The sequence below is a fragment of the Taurulus bubalis genome, assembly GCF_910589615.1.
Source record: "Taurulus bubalis genome assembly, chromosome: 3".
Lineage (NCBI taxonomy): Eukaryota > Metazoa > Chordata > Actinopteri > Perciformes > Cottidae > Taurulus > Taurulus bubalis.
In genome coordinates this window covers 14,495,158-14,511,960 of record NC_136591.1, presented here as the reverse complement: position 1 = coordinate 14,511,960, position 16,803 = coordinate 14,495,158, and the positions used below count along the sequence as shown (strand labels likewise).

The 16,803-nt window shown below is 44.9% G+C and overlaps 3 protein-coding genes across 3 annotated transcripts in view; 2 read left to right on the top strand and 1 right to left on the bottom strand.

The window, feature by feature from the left end:
- LOC306733889 (arrestin red cell-like) overlaps positions 1–1,557 on the top strand; it is an 11,576-nt gene extending 10,019 nt beyond the window's left edge. The window contains exon 14 of the mRNA XM_079215199.1: positions 1–1,557. This exon is cut by the window's left edge and continues 290 nt beyond it. The gene's annotated coding sequence lies outside the window, so the exon portion shown is untranslated.
- Positions 1,558–1,566: 9 nt separating this feature from the next.
- On the bottom strand, positions 1,567–3,758 carry med11 (mediator complex subunit 11). The gene is made up of 3 exons (XM_079215200.1): positions 3,667–3,758; positions 3,263–3,393; positions 1,567–3,139 (listed from the first exon to the last, which is right to left on the bottom strand). The coding sequence occupies exons 1-3, from the start codon at positions 3,734–3,736 to the stop codon at positions 2,933–2,935; spliced, it is 408 nt and encodes a 135-aa protein (XP_079071326.1). The 5' UTR covers positions 3,737–3,758; the 3' UTR covers positions 1,567–2,932.
- A 179-nt stretch (positions 3,759–3,937) lies between these two features.
- On the top strand, positions 3,938–16,074 carry pelp1 (proline, glutamate and leucine rich protein 1; the record flags this gene model as incomplete). The annotated part of the gene is made up of 19 exons (XM_079214623.1): positions 3,938–4,078; positions 4,265–4,329; positions 5,519–5,624; positions 5,742–5,891; positions 6,137–6,208; positions 6,304–6,363; positions 6,481–6,637; positions 7,406–7,538; positions 8,165–8,252; positions 8,436–8,524; positions 8,644–8,757; positions 8,883–9,033; positions 9,280–9,433; positions 9,539–9,594; positions 9,690–9,823; positions 10,458–10,560; positions 11,233–12,840; positions 14,320–14,631; positions 15,395–16,074. The coding sequence occupies 19 exons, from the start codon at positions 3,938–3,940 to the stop codon at positions 15,485–15,487; spliced, it is 3,786 nt and encodes a 1,261-aa protein (XP_079070749.1). The 3' UTR covers positions 15,488–16,074.
- Positions 16,075–16,803: the final 729 nt, after the last annotated feature.

Here is a 16,803-nt window from a genome sequence, read left to right as displayed (position 1 = left end):
GAGATGTGTTTGCAAGAAGTGCTGCTGCTTGTCTTTTTCTGCTGGTATCAGTATTATACACGCTGCTGTGATTCAGGAATTATAATTCTAACAACTTTAAACAAAGGTATAAAAGTGGTATTTTTTTATATTGACGATAGGCCAGCTGTTGTCTTCAGGGGAACATTTAACTTGTACTGCTTCCTATTGGTTTATCCTTCGATCACTATAATGAATTCAATAAAAAAGCGTTTGGAGCAGCGAGGCCCAGAGGGTATAGTTCAATAAACAGGAATGATTTTATTTTTATAGTTATTTTTTGTATTTTGTGGAATATCTATGGGATGAACTAACAGTGATGTAAACTGATTTTAATGTCTGTTGAACAGCCAGAGAGTTGTTTCAATCTAGCTTTAGCGTGAGATCAACAGTGGTGGAATGTACTGTTTGATGTACTTGTACTTTACTTCAGTATTTCTATTTTTTGTTACTTTATACTCAACTGCATTTATTTAACACTCATAGTAACTTTGTAGATAAATAAAAATAAAAAAACTTTACATGTTGCAGTATTCTACTGCTGATCTCAAATTGGCTCCACAAACTACATTAAAATGCTTAAAAAATAACATAATATGATATGATCATATTACACTTTCAAAAGAGCCATTCTGCATAATGAGTATGTTTACTTTGTATATTTAGCCCATACTTCTGTATCTTTAAAGGCACAATGAGTAGAATTTGTCAGTTACGGTTTGTAAACACATTTAAATTAGGCCCCCCCCCCCCCCCATCTGGTGAAAGCCAACTCCAGATTCCTTCTGGTTTTGGAACCAGCGTTACAACATAGTTTTTTTTAGGGAAATCCCACTCATTGTGCCTTTTTGAAGTGTAACATTATTTTTGGTTTGTTTTACTTGGCCCCTATTATCCCATGTTTGTGTAAAAGTGACTTAAAGGGACAATTTCCATAATGTGGAGCGATGCCAGATTTCAGAGCGAGACTTCTCCTTGGGCAAGACTTGGTTGGACACAGTAACAACCGGACCCTCAATACTGGTCCAATTTCAAGAAGTTGTTGTCCCCATTAGTCACTTAGAGACAAGAACATGGGAAAATACTCACGTGACCCTTTAAGTAACATTTTCCATTCAGGACTTTTACTTGTAATGGAGTATTTTTAGACTACGGACTTTTACTTGTAAAGGTTCTACTTCTTCCACCACTGGCGGTCAGCTCTTCTTCACCTGTACACAATGTGCTATCAGCAGTGCTAGCACCATAAAGTTACTGTTTTTTCTTGTCAGAGCTCTCTCCACTTTATCACTGGGCTGTAATCACTCTCTATTGGGGAGTTAGAAGTCTCTCTAAACAAAAGATGCATGATGAAAAAAACAAATGTTCTATTTCATTTTTTCCATTAAGATTTAAATGTGAGCTGTGTAAGTGAAAGACACAGCAGCTCTAATCATTCCAACCAAACCTGAGATGGATAAAACCCTTCACATGTAATTTTGAAGAACATAAGATACTCTTATTGGGATTCTGTTATTTTACTCAATAAAATGTACAAATAATCAGTCAAACGAGTGTGGTGTGATCTTTGCAGAACATGACAAAGGCTCAGTTCAGTGAAATGTGGACAGCTGCATGCTGCATCATTAACCACAATATAGTTGAGCAAGCGTATCGAGGCCAGATATAAGAGTGACGTCGGGAGTGTTAATGAGGACAGTTTGGCGTACGTCACTAAGGTTTTGAGGACAAAAGACACTTGTTGACAGATTTGAGGAAAATAAACTCCAGTTACCGTCCATTAGTATCAGGCTTCTTCCCAATTAGCCTGGTTCAGAACAGTCATACAATGTATCAAGGTCGTCGTGGACATTTCAGACACTTTGACCTCAAATGTTTGCTGCTGACTTTAATGAGAGAGACCTTTCTCTGCCTTTTAAGTTGTTAAAGTGATTGTTTTGAAGTGTGGTAGTATGAGGTACTTCTCCATAGTCAGGGTATTACTATAGTAGATGGAGTTTGGAGAAACAGTCAAAGGTACCAGCACAGGAGAAAAGTAATGTACTGCTGTCGACGTATTTAAAAGAATCACTCAAAAATAATCTACATCAGTTTAAGTGTACACCATATTTAGAATATTGTCAATGCTTTACCTTGTCAGACAGTACAGCTCTCTTTAAAGCCACATGACTCCTTGGACAAAAACAGAACTTTTATCTCGCAGAACAGAGTTGCAGGTCAACCACTAACTCCAACGGTTACTTTGATATTGTGTGACTTTGGTGTTTTGAAACGGGTTAGCTCGGACTCACTAAAGTCCCAAAATAAAGCACACTAATAAAGCAAAAATTACTGGTTTTGTCAAAGGAGTCTTGTGGCTTTGAAGCGAGCATTGATGGAGAGATATATATGTAAATAAAATAGCTTCAGTTCCCCGTCTGACGGCAAGGTAAAGCACTGAAAATAACTACACTATAAATATATAATTCAATATTAAATCAATTTAAACAAAACATATAATGTACAACTAAACTGATATTAAAAAAAAGTTGGTGTCCAAAATACATTACTTTTGGTTCTCCAAACGCCATCTACAAAAAATTATATCTTTTGCATTCCGTCTGTTAAGATTCTTCCCTGTATGACGTAAAATCAAAGCTCTGAAGATTAACAAGTCCTGGATCTGGTGAAACATTTGGGATCAACTTTTTTTGCATTACAGGAATCTTAACACGTTAAAACAACAAAATATACCCAAAACATAAACTATTTTAGAGGGAGAAAAAAAAGTAGTTAAACACAAGTTTTTCTTTGCGTTTCTTGTGGTACTTCATATTTGTATACAAAATTAAAAAGGATTGATGAAAAACTGTTAAGGCTGGTGGCAAATACAGTCATTAGAGTGAAATGCTGCAGTGAAGGTCCCGCTCTGCTCTCATGTCGGCTGCTGCTGTTGCTGCTGTTGTTGTTGTTGTTGTTGTTGTTGTTGTTGTTGCTGCTGTTGCTGCTGCTCCAGCATGACTTCACAGGTCCGTCCCAGTTCTCCCAGTTTGACCTTGGCGTACTCGGCTCTGTTCAGTGCCATCTGACAGTCCTTCCTGGCAGAATAGGTGGAACCCTCATGAGGCTGACCGGTAGCTACCTGCAGGGGCCGGGGGACACACAAACACATTTACCAAAAAGTCCAAACTGCATCATCATCACGGTGGAACTGTTTCTGGAACTGTTTCCTGTTGCGGACACCAACACCACCAGAGTCTCTGACCTGGGTGAGGTATCGGATCTGGCCGCTCAGCTCGCTCTCCACTCGGTTGACGGAGCCCTGGAACTGGACCAGCTGTCGGTCCAGCAGGCTGGCGTTGTGTTTGTCCTTGGAGAGCTCCAGTACTATGTTACCTGCCGGGGCAAGTGTACAAGTACAACAACGTGCAATCAGCTTTATTTATGACCAGGCTTTTTTAATAATATGGACACATTTTCATTCATATGGAGTCATGTTTGTGTCCACATGGTGAACTTAGGTCCAATATTCACGCCCTCTTTTTGCTCTTCTTTGGTCTCTTTAGCTGCTAATTGCGCCTCCTTATGTTCACCAGCTAGCTAAAACACGATGGGCTTTAACATTAATCATCATAAAATGTTCATTAGTGCAGCTTTTGGCGTCCTCACCGGCGCACTGCAGGATCGTCGCGACCTCCTTCTCCACATCCTCCAGAGCTCTGAGCCGCTCGTTCGCCATGAGCGGGTCCGGGGACGCTGCACGCGGGGTAGCTCTGCGAGGACGAGTGCTGCTGTAGTCTGGTCCACACGGCTAGAGGACTAAATGGGCTTTACTTGGTCCGCCTCTCGACAGTCTGGCGCGTGAGGGGGCTGAGGCGGCACATCAACAAAGACGTCACGCCGTCGCGCTCTTGTGACGTCGGCTTGGCAGTAAGGCAACATGGCTACATCGGCGTGGCTGCGGGAGACATCTGGTATGCGACTAACGGAGGGCTTGGTGTCGGTTTTGAAAGAGCAGCGTCCAGAGCATCTACCCGGCCTGTTGGCCAGCTACAGAGAGCATGGCGTGTTCCAGACGCAGGTAGAGCACCCGGCCCGGAGAGGAGAGGAGCGGAGCCCGCTAGCTTGGTGGCTAGTTACCTGTTAGCCTGCTCCATGCGTTGTGGTTCACTGAGCTGACATCTGGAGCAGCTGCAGGTGTTGCCGTGCTTTTCTTTTTGACTAATATTTGAGGCATGCATTTTAACACCTGCGTTTATCTCCGCAGAGCGCGAGCGCCGTCGGGGGTCTCGTGGGGTTCAGCAATGCCAAACTGGGCTCGAACAAGACCAGGTGAGAACATTAACTTACATGACCATTTTTATTTATTTTAAAGCCCATTATTACAATAAACATAGTAAAAGTTCAGAACTGACAATCAGTCTGAGTAAGATAAAAATGTTAGCGGTCACATGTGTCATTACTGAATTTAAGCTTTGTATTTCGCTATTAGCTATAATAATTGTTGCCTGTCAATATCAACTAGTAAAGTTAAATAACCTTATCCTTAGAATGGCAAAAATATAAACACTATTTATTAAAAGCCTTTTGGGCTTAAATAAAGACTAAACTTTTTTTTAAGAATATAAAAAAATCTAAAGCCTGAGGACACAGGACCTTTATGGACACCTCCCACCATTTGTATGCTATCAGCTTATTTTTATTTAATAAATGAGAAGCAACTATTCTGAAAAATGGTGTGCATTTTTATTTATATGTTGGGCTGGGTAATATTTTAAATGTTTGTAAACTACACCCGAGAGATCCCTTTTGGTACCATGTGTGATTCCATGTATATTAGTGTGCGTTGCCAATAAAACAAAATTATACTAGTTATAAGTATTAAGATATGAGAAATAACAACGTTATTGTGATCTACTCGCTAACATGAAAGTCTGACACCAGTTTTGTGAGCATAAATTTGCTGATCAGATGACCAGATCAAAGCAGGAAGGTTTGGTGGATGAGGATAATACAAAAAAATGGGATGAATGTAAATAGCCGCTACAAAAACATTTCTAAACACAAGCACCCATAAAATAACACTTTAAATGAGGAATGTTATTATGTTAACAAAACTGCTTGTTATATAAATAATGTGCAAAACATAGCACGTTTCCTTTGCATTATAACAAAGGTTGAAATTATAATAAAGGCAACATTTTCAAGATAAAGATATGACGTTACCACACTATAAGTTCTCTATGTGACAATTTCATTTTACAATTGAGATGGATGTTATTTTAGATTTAAAGGAGGGGGAAAAAGTACATTATTAGTTTTAATGTTACATTTATTGTCAAACACAGTCACGGTTCATATATCGATCCAAATTTGAAATCTCATAAAAGTGCTGACAAATAACAAACAGCTGTGTTAGTGTTAGCATGGAGACTACATGTGTGTGTGTGTGTGTGTGTGTGTGTGTGTGTGTGTGTGTGTGTGTGTGTGTGTGTGTGTGTGTGTGTGTGTGTGTGTGCAGGTTTGAGGGTCTGTGCCTGCTCTCCATGATGGTGAAGGACAGCTCCAGTGAGCTCTTCCAGCAGCACTGCAACTCCTGGCTGCGCTCCCTGCAGCACGTCATACAGGTATGATTCTTACACACACACACAAACCCGGAGCCATCGGTCTGCCTCATATATAAAAACCTGAATTATGGCAAAGCGGAAAACCCGAAAGTCTCCCTCTTTTCTTCTCTGTTTCAGTCTCAGTCTCCGGTTCAGACCATCCAGCTGGCGGTGAACACCCTGAAGGACCTGCTGCAGTACTCGTCCCAGCTGGCGGAGCTGGCCAGGGAGGTCGGCATCAACTCCATCCTGGGCCTCCTCACGTCTCTGCTGGGCCTCAAGAAGGAGGTGAGGGCTGCTACCGAACGCTGCAGATGAATATTTAACGTTCTAGTCACTACCGCTGCGAGTAGCACATTGTAGGAAGCCATATTCTGGGTCTTTTTTTATTATTATTATTATTATTATTATTATTATTATTATTAGCTTATTAGCTCTGGGAACTTAATCAAGTAGTCCTTAGATGAATTGACTTGTAACTAGAGTGATCGGTTGAAGCAGCCCTCATACCTTTGCTCTCCCTGTGATCTCAGTGTGAGCTGGCAGCCATGGAGGGGATCACGGCCTGTATGGCCTTCTACCCCAGAGCCTGTGGATCCCTCAGGGTAAGACACAAAGATGGACGGACGAGATGAGGAAGACCTGAGCGAAGGATTTGATTCTCGATGTAGAAAATCTGAACCTTTTTTATTTATTTCAGGGCAAACTGGGAGCGTATTTCCTCTCCAAAATGGACAGCAGCAACAAGAAAACACAAGAGGTTTGTGACTCTCAAAGCGGATGTTTTGACAACAAAATAATTGGAATCAGGAATGTTATTATCTTATCAAAACTGCTTGTTATATAATGTAACTCCGCCTCGTTGTCATTCTGTCAGATGGCCTGCCTGTGTTATAGCCGTTTGCCCTGTCTGGGGGGCCTGTTGGACAAAGGAGTGGGTGTCGGCAGAGCTGAGGGCTGGACCAATCAGATTCACTGCCTGCTGGCCTCAGCCAATGGGCTGCTGGCTCAGATCTACCAGGGTTCAGAAACAGGTACACCTTTCTGTCTGTGATGGTTATATTTTTCTGTAGAGCCCTTTCAGAAATCCTCATGTTTATTGCTTACTGATTCTGCTAGCTAAGCTCACCTAGCACCACAGAGCTAGCTAACCTTGCACCCACAGACCGTATATAAGTAGTGGACGTAGTCATCCCATAGCTTTGTAGACTGCTGTTTTGAAACCTCAAGTTTGGTCATTTTGCTGTGGATTACAGCCGTCACCATGTTTATTTTTGCAACCGATGAACAGAAGTTACCATATTTGGAATATAGAGGAGTGACGTAGAGGAATGACCTAGAGATGCCGTAAGCTCGCCCTAAAGCATACCCTGCTTTATGGTCTATTTGAATGAACATCATGCTGTATTGAAGAAGACTTGAAACTAGAGATTGAGACATAAACGCATGTTTACCATGTTTACTGAGGGAATAAATCAAGAGAGAAGTAGAGTAATTTTCTCATATACTTCTATACAATCAGAGCAGTCGCCCCTGGTGGTCAGCTGAGAGAATGCGTGATTAAGACACTTCTGCATCGGCTTTACTCGGCAGAACCGGAGGTTGCTGCCTGGTTGCACATTAGCCGAGGAAGATGTCAATGTGTTGACATCTGTGTTGAAGATTTCATGCACTGTAAAACCGGAATTATTATACCACACTGGCGCATATACAGCGTACCAAATGGTTTCTGGCTACTGATAGGGTTCAGCCGTTGGCTCCACCAGGTCTACATGTGTGTTGTGCTCTTTTTCCCGGGACAGATGGAACAGTGCCGTACGAAGGCCCGGGCGTGGAGCTGCCCTTCCCTCACCTCGACCAGTCGGATCCCCTGCTGCTGCTGCAGCTCCAGGACCGATACACAGCTGTCTGTCTGGCGCTCAAACACACACTCAGGTACAACACACACACACACACACACTCAGGTACAACACACACACACACACACTCGGGTACAACACACACACACACTCGGGTACAACACACACACACACTCGGGTACAACACACACACACACACACTCGGGTACAACACACACACTCGGGTACAACACACACACACACACACTCGGGTACAACACACACACACACACACACTCGGGTACAACACACACACACACACTCGGGTACAACACACACACACACACTCGGGTACAACACACACACACACACACTCGGGTACAACACACACACACACACACTCGGGTACAACACACACACACACACACTCGGGTACAACACACACACACACACACACACTCGGGTACAACACACACACACACTCGGGTACAACACACACACACACTCGGGTACAACACACACACACACACACTCGGGTACAACACACACACACTCGGATACAACACACACACACACACTCGGGTACAACACACACACACACACTCGGGTACAACACACACACACTCAGGTACAACACACACACACCTTTTCAAGGGATAGTTCAGCCAAATCTTAAAGGGAAAAAAATAAAAATAACCCAATGGCTCTTATCTCTCTCATCAGGGTGGATCCAGCCTCCGCTGTCCGTCTGCCTGTCCGGACAATACTCAACCTGGTGTGCCGAGTCCTCGCTGTCAGCTCCAAGAGCATAGTGAGCACACACAGACACAGTATTTCACAATGGAGGGTGTGGAGGCAAGGCCCTCTGATGTTTTATCACAAGAACCAAACGCTTTAATGAAACTATTAACTTAGACTGCCTCCAGACTGAACTCAACCTCTGGCTGACATTTTTAAATATACATGCAAGTCAACAATATTTTGTTTGTGTCAGAATTTAACAGGAGATGGGAGTATGAGGTTGCTGGTCTTGCCCGTCATACACACCAACACACTGGAGGTCTTATCGGCTCTTATCGCAGCGTAAGTACTGTTGTGCATGAACACACTTTTGTATTTGAATTCATAGACTTGTATGTCGTATTATTTGTGTAGTGCTGACACTGTGTGTGTGTGTGTGTGTGTGTGTGTGTGTGTTGCAGTGTACGTGGCAGCATGGTCCAGTACGCCGCTGTGCTACAGAGGCTGTTCTCTCAAACCCTGTCGGCCTGGACGCCTCAACCTGAAGCCAGTCTGGGACAGCAGAGAGCCTACAGGTAACTTTCTAGGAAGTGGGTGGTGGGACGCACAAACACACACACAGGCTGGACCCTTGTTTTACTCATGCGCTTAAATGTCTTGTTAAAGCGTTTGTCCTGTGTGTGTCGTCTTCGTCCCTCAGCTCGGTGCGGGTCTCGGTGTACAAGACCTTAGAGCTGTGGGTCCAGGTGGCCGGAGCCTGCGCTGGCATCCTTCAGGGAAGCCCCGGCCACTCCGAACTCCTGTTTACTCACCTGCTCAGTGACATCACACCAGGGGCGGAGTCTGTCAAGGTTGGTTACTTTAAATGTATCATGTTTGATCTTTTTCCTGCATTAACATGTCTGAAAAACCTCTGTAGTAAAACAACTCATCAACACTGAAAGAATACAATTCATATTTAACCGCCATGTATCCTAACATAAACAATCTGCCTACTTTTTGTAGATTAGCTTTTTGAACCCGAGGTATCCAGTAGTTTTACAGGTGTGGCACCCATGGAAGTGTTGTCTTCAGCTCTGTGTTGTCCCATCCTGCAGCTCCGGGCCGGACTGTCAGCAGACGCGGTCCCTGGAGGGAAGCCCGGCCCGCGGAGGACAAAACATTTGGTCATGGCGGACACAGTCGGGCCGTCGCTCCAGAGGAAAGGAGACCAATTGGCTAATCAGGATACTTGCCTTTTGGCCCTCAGGGGTGAGCCGCTGCCTCGCTTGGATTCCACCTGATACAATAAGTTCTTAACGATCTGCTGGTCTTCTTCGTATCTGCTGTGCTAACACTGATTTACTCTCTTCACAGCACTGAGGCATATCATTCTGACCAGTGGCACACTGCTGAAAGATGATTTACACAAGGTAGATGTCGCTCGCTCAATGGCCATCTCGTTCTGTTGTCAGAAGCAAACAGTCATTCAGTGATTTATTTATTTTTGCTCCGATGGTCCTCGCAGCGTCTCCATGACATCGTGCTGCCGCTGTGTGTGCGTCTGAAGCAGCAGCAGTCCAGCAGCAGCATTCTGTGTGACTCTGCTGGGGGCGTCAGCGGGCAGTACAGCAGCGCCCTCCCCCGACGAGAGCTGTACAGGTACGAGAGTGCTACAGTGTTTGTAATGTAAATGAAATATCCTGTATAAAGTTGATTATTAAGATTATCTTTTTGTTAATTAAAGCCAGTGATGGTGATTTTGAAAAACTTAAGAGTGCGCAAGATAAAAAAAAAAAAAAGGTCCAACCTGAAAACCTAGTCCAGTGTTTAAAGTCGCAGCACCAGCTCCAAAAGCTGCTAAATCATGCAAGAAAGTCACCAAGTCAGTGGCACCGACGAGCCCGCTTCCAAAGCCTCTCCCCCAAACATCATCATTATAAAGGTAAACTGCAAACATCAGATAATTTGGTTCATTGATTGCTGTCAGAGCAGAAATACCCCAAAGAATTTGACGAAGATTATCAACCCTACCTTTTATTTAGTTAATGCCTATAATATGATGTGTTTAGTGCTGTCTGGTCATTTGGGTTGAGTTCAGGTGGCCGGTCAACAACATTCCACTTTTTATTAAAAAACTTCATGACCAAATGTTATAGAGGACCACGTGATTTAATTTGTGCAGTCGATAATGTTTGAGTTAACCCCTCTGTTAGAGGTGAGAAAGATGATGGCTGCTGGGTCTTTGCAGTGTAGACGGGCTCATATCTGTGTTTTGTTCTTGTGGATCTTCCAGGTTACTGCTGGCTCTGGTCCTGGTTCCATCACCGTGTTGGCCTCCACCTCTGAACTGCGCCGTGTCCATCCTCAGCAACGGACGCAATGACCGGAACCTCAAGGTGACTGCTGAGGGAGACGCTGCTGAGCGGCAGTTTGAGGAACGGATCAATGAGTTAGAACTTTTCATATCTGCAAAACTCCTCGCCTTTAGGGAGCAGGTCGTTCACACAACTTGTGTAGATCCAAAGATGTTTCAGGGTGCTTTCACACTACATGTCATCATTCACACACTGATGACAGGAGTTACCATGCAAGCTGCCACCTGCCCATCTGGACTAACTAACCTTTCATACCCATTCACAAAGTACATTTACTCAGGTATTGTACTTAAGTAAAGGACAAGCACCTCAAATGTGTCTACTTCTGAGATATATTCTACTTTTTACTCTATATATCTGACCGCTTTAATTAGATTACAGATTCAGATAAACAATACAAATGTAATCAATAATTAAGTTATGATGATATTATATCAATAAGGTTTCATTGGTCCCCAGGGGGAAGTTATGTAAAGTACCATGAAGTGTATATAAATAAATCCAAATGAGCTCCACTTTTACCAGCTGCAACATTAAAATGAGTAACACATAAATACATCAATAATTGTAATCCAATTATATAATCTAAATTATATTGTTATGCAATAACGTATCTCAAACGGCTGTATTAAAATGTTATGTACTATGTTTGTGTGGAGCAGTTTTTAATGAGTCCCTCTTAACTCCCCTCAGGTCTCTACATTCTGCTCTGAGGCTCTGACCGTCTGCAACTCCCTCCTCCACCCCCGCACTCCCTCCATCGCTCTTCCCCTACCCCCCCTCAGCCTGAAACCCATTCCAGCCGCTTCCGTCCTCCCCTCCTCCCAGGGGCCTGCCACTGGACTCACTCTGCCGACGCTCCTCGGGGGCCCTGCCCCCGGTCCTCCCTTCCCCAGCCGCCACTCTCTCGGCCTGGGTCCCGCTTCCCTGCTGGGCTCTCTGGAGAACCACCTCTCCCTGGTGCCGGGGCTGCCGGGCCAGGCGCCCACTCCAGGAGACATGATCCTGTCCCACCAGCAGGACCCTGCCGGGCTGGGCCTCCCAGAGGGACAGAGACCTGTGTTCGTCCGCTACGACCGAGAGGAAGCGGAGGATGTCGAGATCTCTCTGGCCAGCGACTCTGATGACAGCGTGGTCATCGTTCCGCCGGGGATGCTCAACCTGGAGAACCAGCAGGAGGAGGCGGCAGCAGCCGTGGCTCAGAACATGGCCTCTGCTGCAGCAGGAGGCGCTACAGTCTCACTAACGGGAGGAGACCCCGCAGCCATCGTGCCCACCACCACAATAGACAGGGTCTCGCTCCCCAATGACCTCGCCACCTCCTCCCCTCTACTCACCACCTCCACCACGCAAATCAACTCCTTCCCTCCTCCGAGCTCCTCGGTGGTCTCCCTGGTGCCCCCTTTGAGCTCCAGCACACTCGCGGCTCCACCGGGCGGTCTGGGGGACTCGTTGCCTGGCAGACCCCAGCTCCAGCAGATGCTGATGCAGCCCTCGGCGTCGGGCCAGCCCGGCCCCATGGGCATGCCGCTCCAGATGCACCAGCTGCAGAATCAGCTGGGCCAGCAGGGACGACACCTGCACCAGCACCAGCCGCCGCCCGCCAGCAACGAAGACTCTGCCGTCATCAACATCAACAGCACCGATGAGGAGGAAGAGGAGGAGGACGAGGATCTGGATGAAGAGGAGGAAGGGATGGATGAGGAGGAAGAGGACGAGGAGGAGGAAGAGGAAGAAGAAGAAGAGGAGGAGGATGTGAGCGATTTTCCAGAGGACGACTTGTACGACGGGGAGTATGATAATTATGATGAAGAAGAGGGGGAAGAGCTAGAAGAGGAGGAAGAGGATGAGGATGGGGACATACCTCCACTGGAGGGAGCGGAGGACAATGACGGAGAGGCGGGTATAGAGGGGGGGAAGGTGCTCAGAGCGGCGTTGGATGAAGAGGGGTTGGCTGGATTCAGCGTGGAGGGAGAGGCAGAAGGAGGGATCGAGGAGATCCAGACCAACAGATCGTTGTTTGCAGAGGACCGGATAACGGTGCAGAAGGTGGAGAGCATCGGGGTCCTGGAGGAGGCGCGAGAGGGAGAGGGAGAGGGAGAGGGGGAGGGGGAGGAAGACGAGAGCGAAAGGATGGACGACCCCACTATGCCGCAGATCCTGTGTGTCACCGGGGGAGCACTGGAGAGGGAGGAACCTGAGGAGGAAGGCGGGGCAGCAGGGGGGGTGTGGCAGCAGGGAGCCAATGAGATTGAGCTGACGGCCGCCGCAGAAGATTGCACAACCAATCCGGTTCAACAGGTTAGTCGCAACTTTAAAATCTCCCCCTTGAGGCATACCGACGACTTCAGAGTGTCAGAAAGATGAAGGATGAAAGAAACGTTCTCAGACTTGAGTTTGATGACAAGACTTTTTTTTTGATTAATACCCTGCTGTATTGAAGAAGGCTTCAAACTAGCTACTGAGCCCATAAACCCATGTTTACAATATTTATTGAGGTAATAAATCAAATGAGGTATCAAAGTAGGGTCCTTTTCTCATAGACTTCTATACAATTGACCCTTCGCAAAGCTGTTCAATCATGGCGCCCGGCTGAGCTCCGTCGACACAATTGTTTCAGAGTTTCCTCATTTCAGGCTGGTTTTGTGGATTGTAATAGTAATAATGGATTAATGGATTGTAATAGTTGCTTTAATAGTGATACTTGTTACTTGTAGAGGTTGTAAGAAGATATACCGTTTCTATATTGTGTTTTTTACAAGAATTAGATAATATTTCTTCAGCTAGTGACAGTGTGGGCTCCATGGTAACGAAGCTGTCACAGCATGACTGAGTAGCAGCGGGGTTTATTGAAGGGTCAACTGTACTTTTTTGTGTACTAAAAGCAATTGTTAGGCTCAATTGCATTTGGCTGAACAGGGATGCTGTTGAAGTCCAAGCAACCAAAAGGAGTTTGAGTGTGAGTTTTGTATTAGCTGAAAGCATTCCGTGTGAAGAAAGTTGCTGAACTTTGATTTATAATGCATGGTAAACTAAACATTTAAAATCTATGCTGTGAAAGCAGTTGACGTGATGGTCTGGATGCTTTGAAGTGGGGTTGTATGAGGTCCCTCTCCTTAGTCGGTAGATGGAGTTTGGAGAAACAGACGAGAGTTTACCGCCGGGGAGACTCCTTTGACAAAAAACAGAGCTGTCTGACAGCAGAGTGAAGCGGTGAAAATATTGTAAATATAGTTTACGCTTCAACTACGTGTCTAAAATACGTTTACAGCAGTACATTACTTCGCTCCTCTGCTGGTACTTTGGTGTCTGTTTCTCCAAACTCTCATATACTGTAGAGTAGTCCACATTGACTATGGAGAAGTACCTTATACTACCACACTTCAAAACATACAAACTCTCTGTTTGACAGGACAAAAAGGAAGTGCCCATTAAATCGTTTCCACTGAAAGTAGCTATCGCGTCTATAATGAGCTAAAATGTACTAAAAGGATGTTGAGGTGTGTTTTTTATTTTAGCTGAATTTAGTCGAAGGTTCAGACTGTTGCTTATCCGAATGATTGATACTTTTTTACAATATCTTCTCAAGAAAAGGGGAGTGTTTGTAACAAAGGCACCCTCAGACTAGCGTGAGGAGTCTTGTGTTAAAAACAGGCAGAACTCCAAGCACTTGTCCCTCTTCAAGCAGCCTCCATTACGTGTTTTGGTTCCAGTAATGGTCGATAAATACAGCTGTTATTGTTCCAAGGAAACTAAAGCAGACTCCCTTCACCTCCACAGAAGCTGGGAGCTGAGCCGGCACAGGAAGCCAGCGTGAGCGATAAACAGTCGCACGGCGATCAGGAGGAGCAGCTGGCGGCTGTTCAAGAGGTAGACGCGGCAGCAGCAGATCCCGAAATCTCGACGGGGCCGAGTCCAAAAGAACTAGAGGAAACGACGGACGCCGAGAAGAGAGAGGGCGCAACAGCTGAGGAGACGGAGGCAGGAGCAGCAGAGCGTGATAGAGATGTAGAGGAGGGAAAAGGACTGAAGAGGAAGAGGGAGGAAACGCACATGGAGGAAGAGGCGGGGCTAGGCACTGAGAAGAAAAAGGTAACGATTCATGGAGATTGTTTACATTTGTATTAAAGGTACAGGAATATAATAACCTCACAGCCACGCAAAAGTGGCACAAAAGTATTTTTTTTGTATTTGCTGTTTTAGTTTGGATGGAAGCAAATGGTTACTACATAAAACTGGGTCTGTGGATTATCTTGAGTAACCGGGTCACGATTTCTGGGAGGAGACATTGCTGTTTAATAAACGTATTAATGCTTATTTAGTTACAGACTCACAATGTTGAGTTTTGGGTACATTTGAAAACCCTTAAAGGGATAGTTTGGATGTTTTCATGTGGGTTTAGGTAGTGGTACATCTCCACAATCGGTGTATTACTGCAGTAGATGGCGTTTGAAGAAACAGACAGGAGAACCAGCACAGGAGCAAAGTAATGTACTAATGTGGACGGAGCCGACAGCAAAACATGTTTTTATTTGACATAAGTGTACTAAAGATGTTATTTTGTCATTTTACCCTCGCGGAACACAGAATCAGTCAAATGACTGTTTTTGACTTCAATTCCATGAAAGAAATTAAGAAAAGTAATTTTCATATGTGGAAAAAATATAAACCTTCTAACCTTGCCAATAAATAGCTGCCCTAGCCGATCATTTTAACCATCAGAATGATATAAAAGACATAATCATATACACATTCTGCACATGGTGACTTTAAAGAGTCATAATGAAACTATTTCCTAATGAAGCGCTTGTCAGTTTGAACATAACGCACCTCTAATGAATTCATGCCTCTGCAGGTGGACGATGAAGCCATGGCGTCCATGTTGGCGGATTTCGTGGCCTGTCCGCCCGACGACGAAGACGGTGCCTCCGGATCAAACCGCTCATAAATAGAGGCCAACCTGGACTGTTGCGATTGAAGTTGCCATGGATACAGAAGTTACTGGATCACTTGTGACATTTCCAGGGTTTAGTTGCCTCCATAGAGCAACTCCCTTCTCATTAGTTATTCTACAGTGTTTAGATCAGCGTCATGCTTTTTCTTTCTTATAACTGTGTTGCCAGCTGGGAGCCGCACTGCGTGGGCCGTGGGGACTCTTTACTGTCACATCGCCCAGCTTGAAGTTTAAGAAGTGGGTTTTCTTGGATCTGTACGTACCTTGTATGCTCTTTGATTTGTCATCACTGTCGTCTGCTTTGTTATAAACGATTGAAGAAAAAAAAAAAAATCAACATGAGTTTCATACACTGTTTTCACCCTCGGATAGAATGGCAACATTAATTCAGCTTTTTTTTTTTTTTTCCTCAGGGGTTTGTTGCCCCTCATTACGTGGAGTGACCCAGTGAGGTCTGATTATGTTTTTGGGAATTTTGTTTTACGTTTGTTTTGAGCAGCACAAACTAAAAAAAAATTTGTGGAGGCAGAAATCAGACGGATGTGTAAAAACCTGGACAAATAAAACCTACCGTTCTAACGGTACAAACTCTCTCTTTTACATTGAGACGGTCATTTGAGAAATCCATATTTCATAGTTACCGCTATGGCGCTCTTTGCTGGCAGTATGTTTCTCTTTTGTTCAACGTAACGTTTAATTCACTCTTCCTGTTCACATCCGACCTCACATGCCGCACTTGCAGGGTAACTGGGAGGGGTTCTGCTTCTGAACCTTTTAACCTAACTAACTGGAGTCCCTCAGGGCTCGATTCTGGGTCCCCTTCTCTGTTCTTTTGACACCAAGTCACTTGGCTCATTTATTCACTCATCTCTGTATCTGGCTGCCGTCTCTCAGTGGATGTCTGCACACCACCCGGAGCTCAACCTCGATAGCTCTGAGCTGCTCTTCCATTAAAAGGCGCCTCCCGGCCGTGACCTCTCCACCACCATTAACAATGGTGACTACCTCGGTGGTGTCCCCGGCTCGGACTGCAAAGAACCGGGGTGTGACCGCCTCACTAAGGCATTCCATGGTGGTTTTCTTGTGTCACACCTTTGTTATCAATCAGGGACTAGGAGAACCAAGGGAACACTAAATCGAGCCAAATAGTGACTCAGAGCTGATTCAGTGTGTCATTTCGTGGGATCTACTATCAGAAGTAGAATATGATATTCATAAGTATGTTGTCATTCGTGTGTCCATCGGCTGATTCGTTGGCTTAGAATGAGCACTTTATTGTTGGATTCCGACCACTTGCAATCAGCTAACAT

Bases quoted from the DNA above. Each gene is read 5' to 3' on its own strand.
- med11 (XM_079215200.1), bottom strand. From the start codon at position 3,736: ATGGCGAACGAGCGGCTCAGAGCTCTGGAGGATGTGGAGAAGGAGGTC. The intron at 3,394-3,666 runs GTGAGGACGCCA...TTGCCCCGGCAG, and splicing joins GACGATCCTGCAGTGCGCCG to GTAACATAGTACTGGAGCTC. The intron at 3,140-3,262 runs GTCAGAGACTCT...CGGCCCCTGCAG, and splicing joins AGATCCGATACCTCACCCAG to GTAGCTACCGGTCAGCCTCA.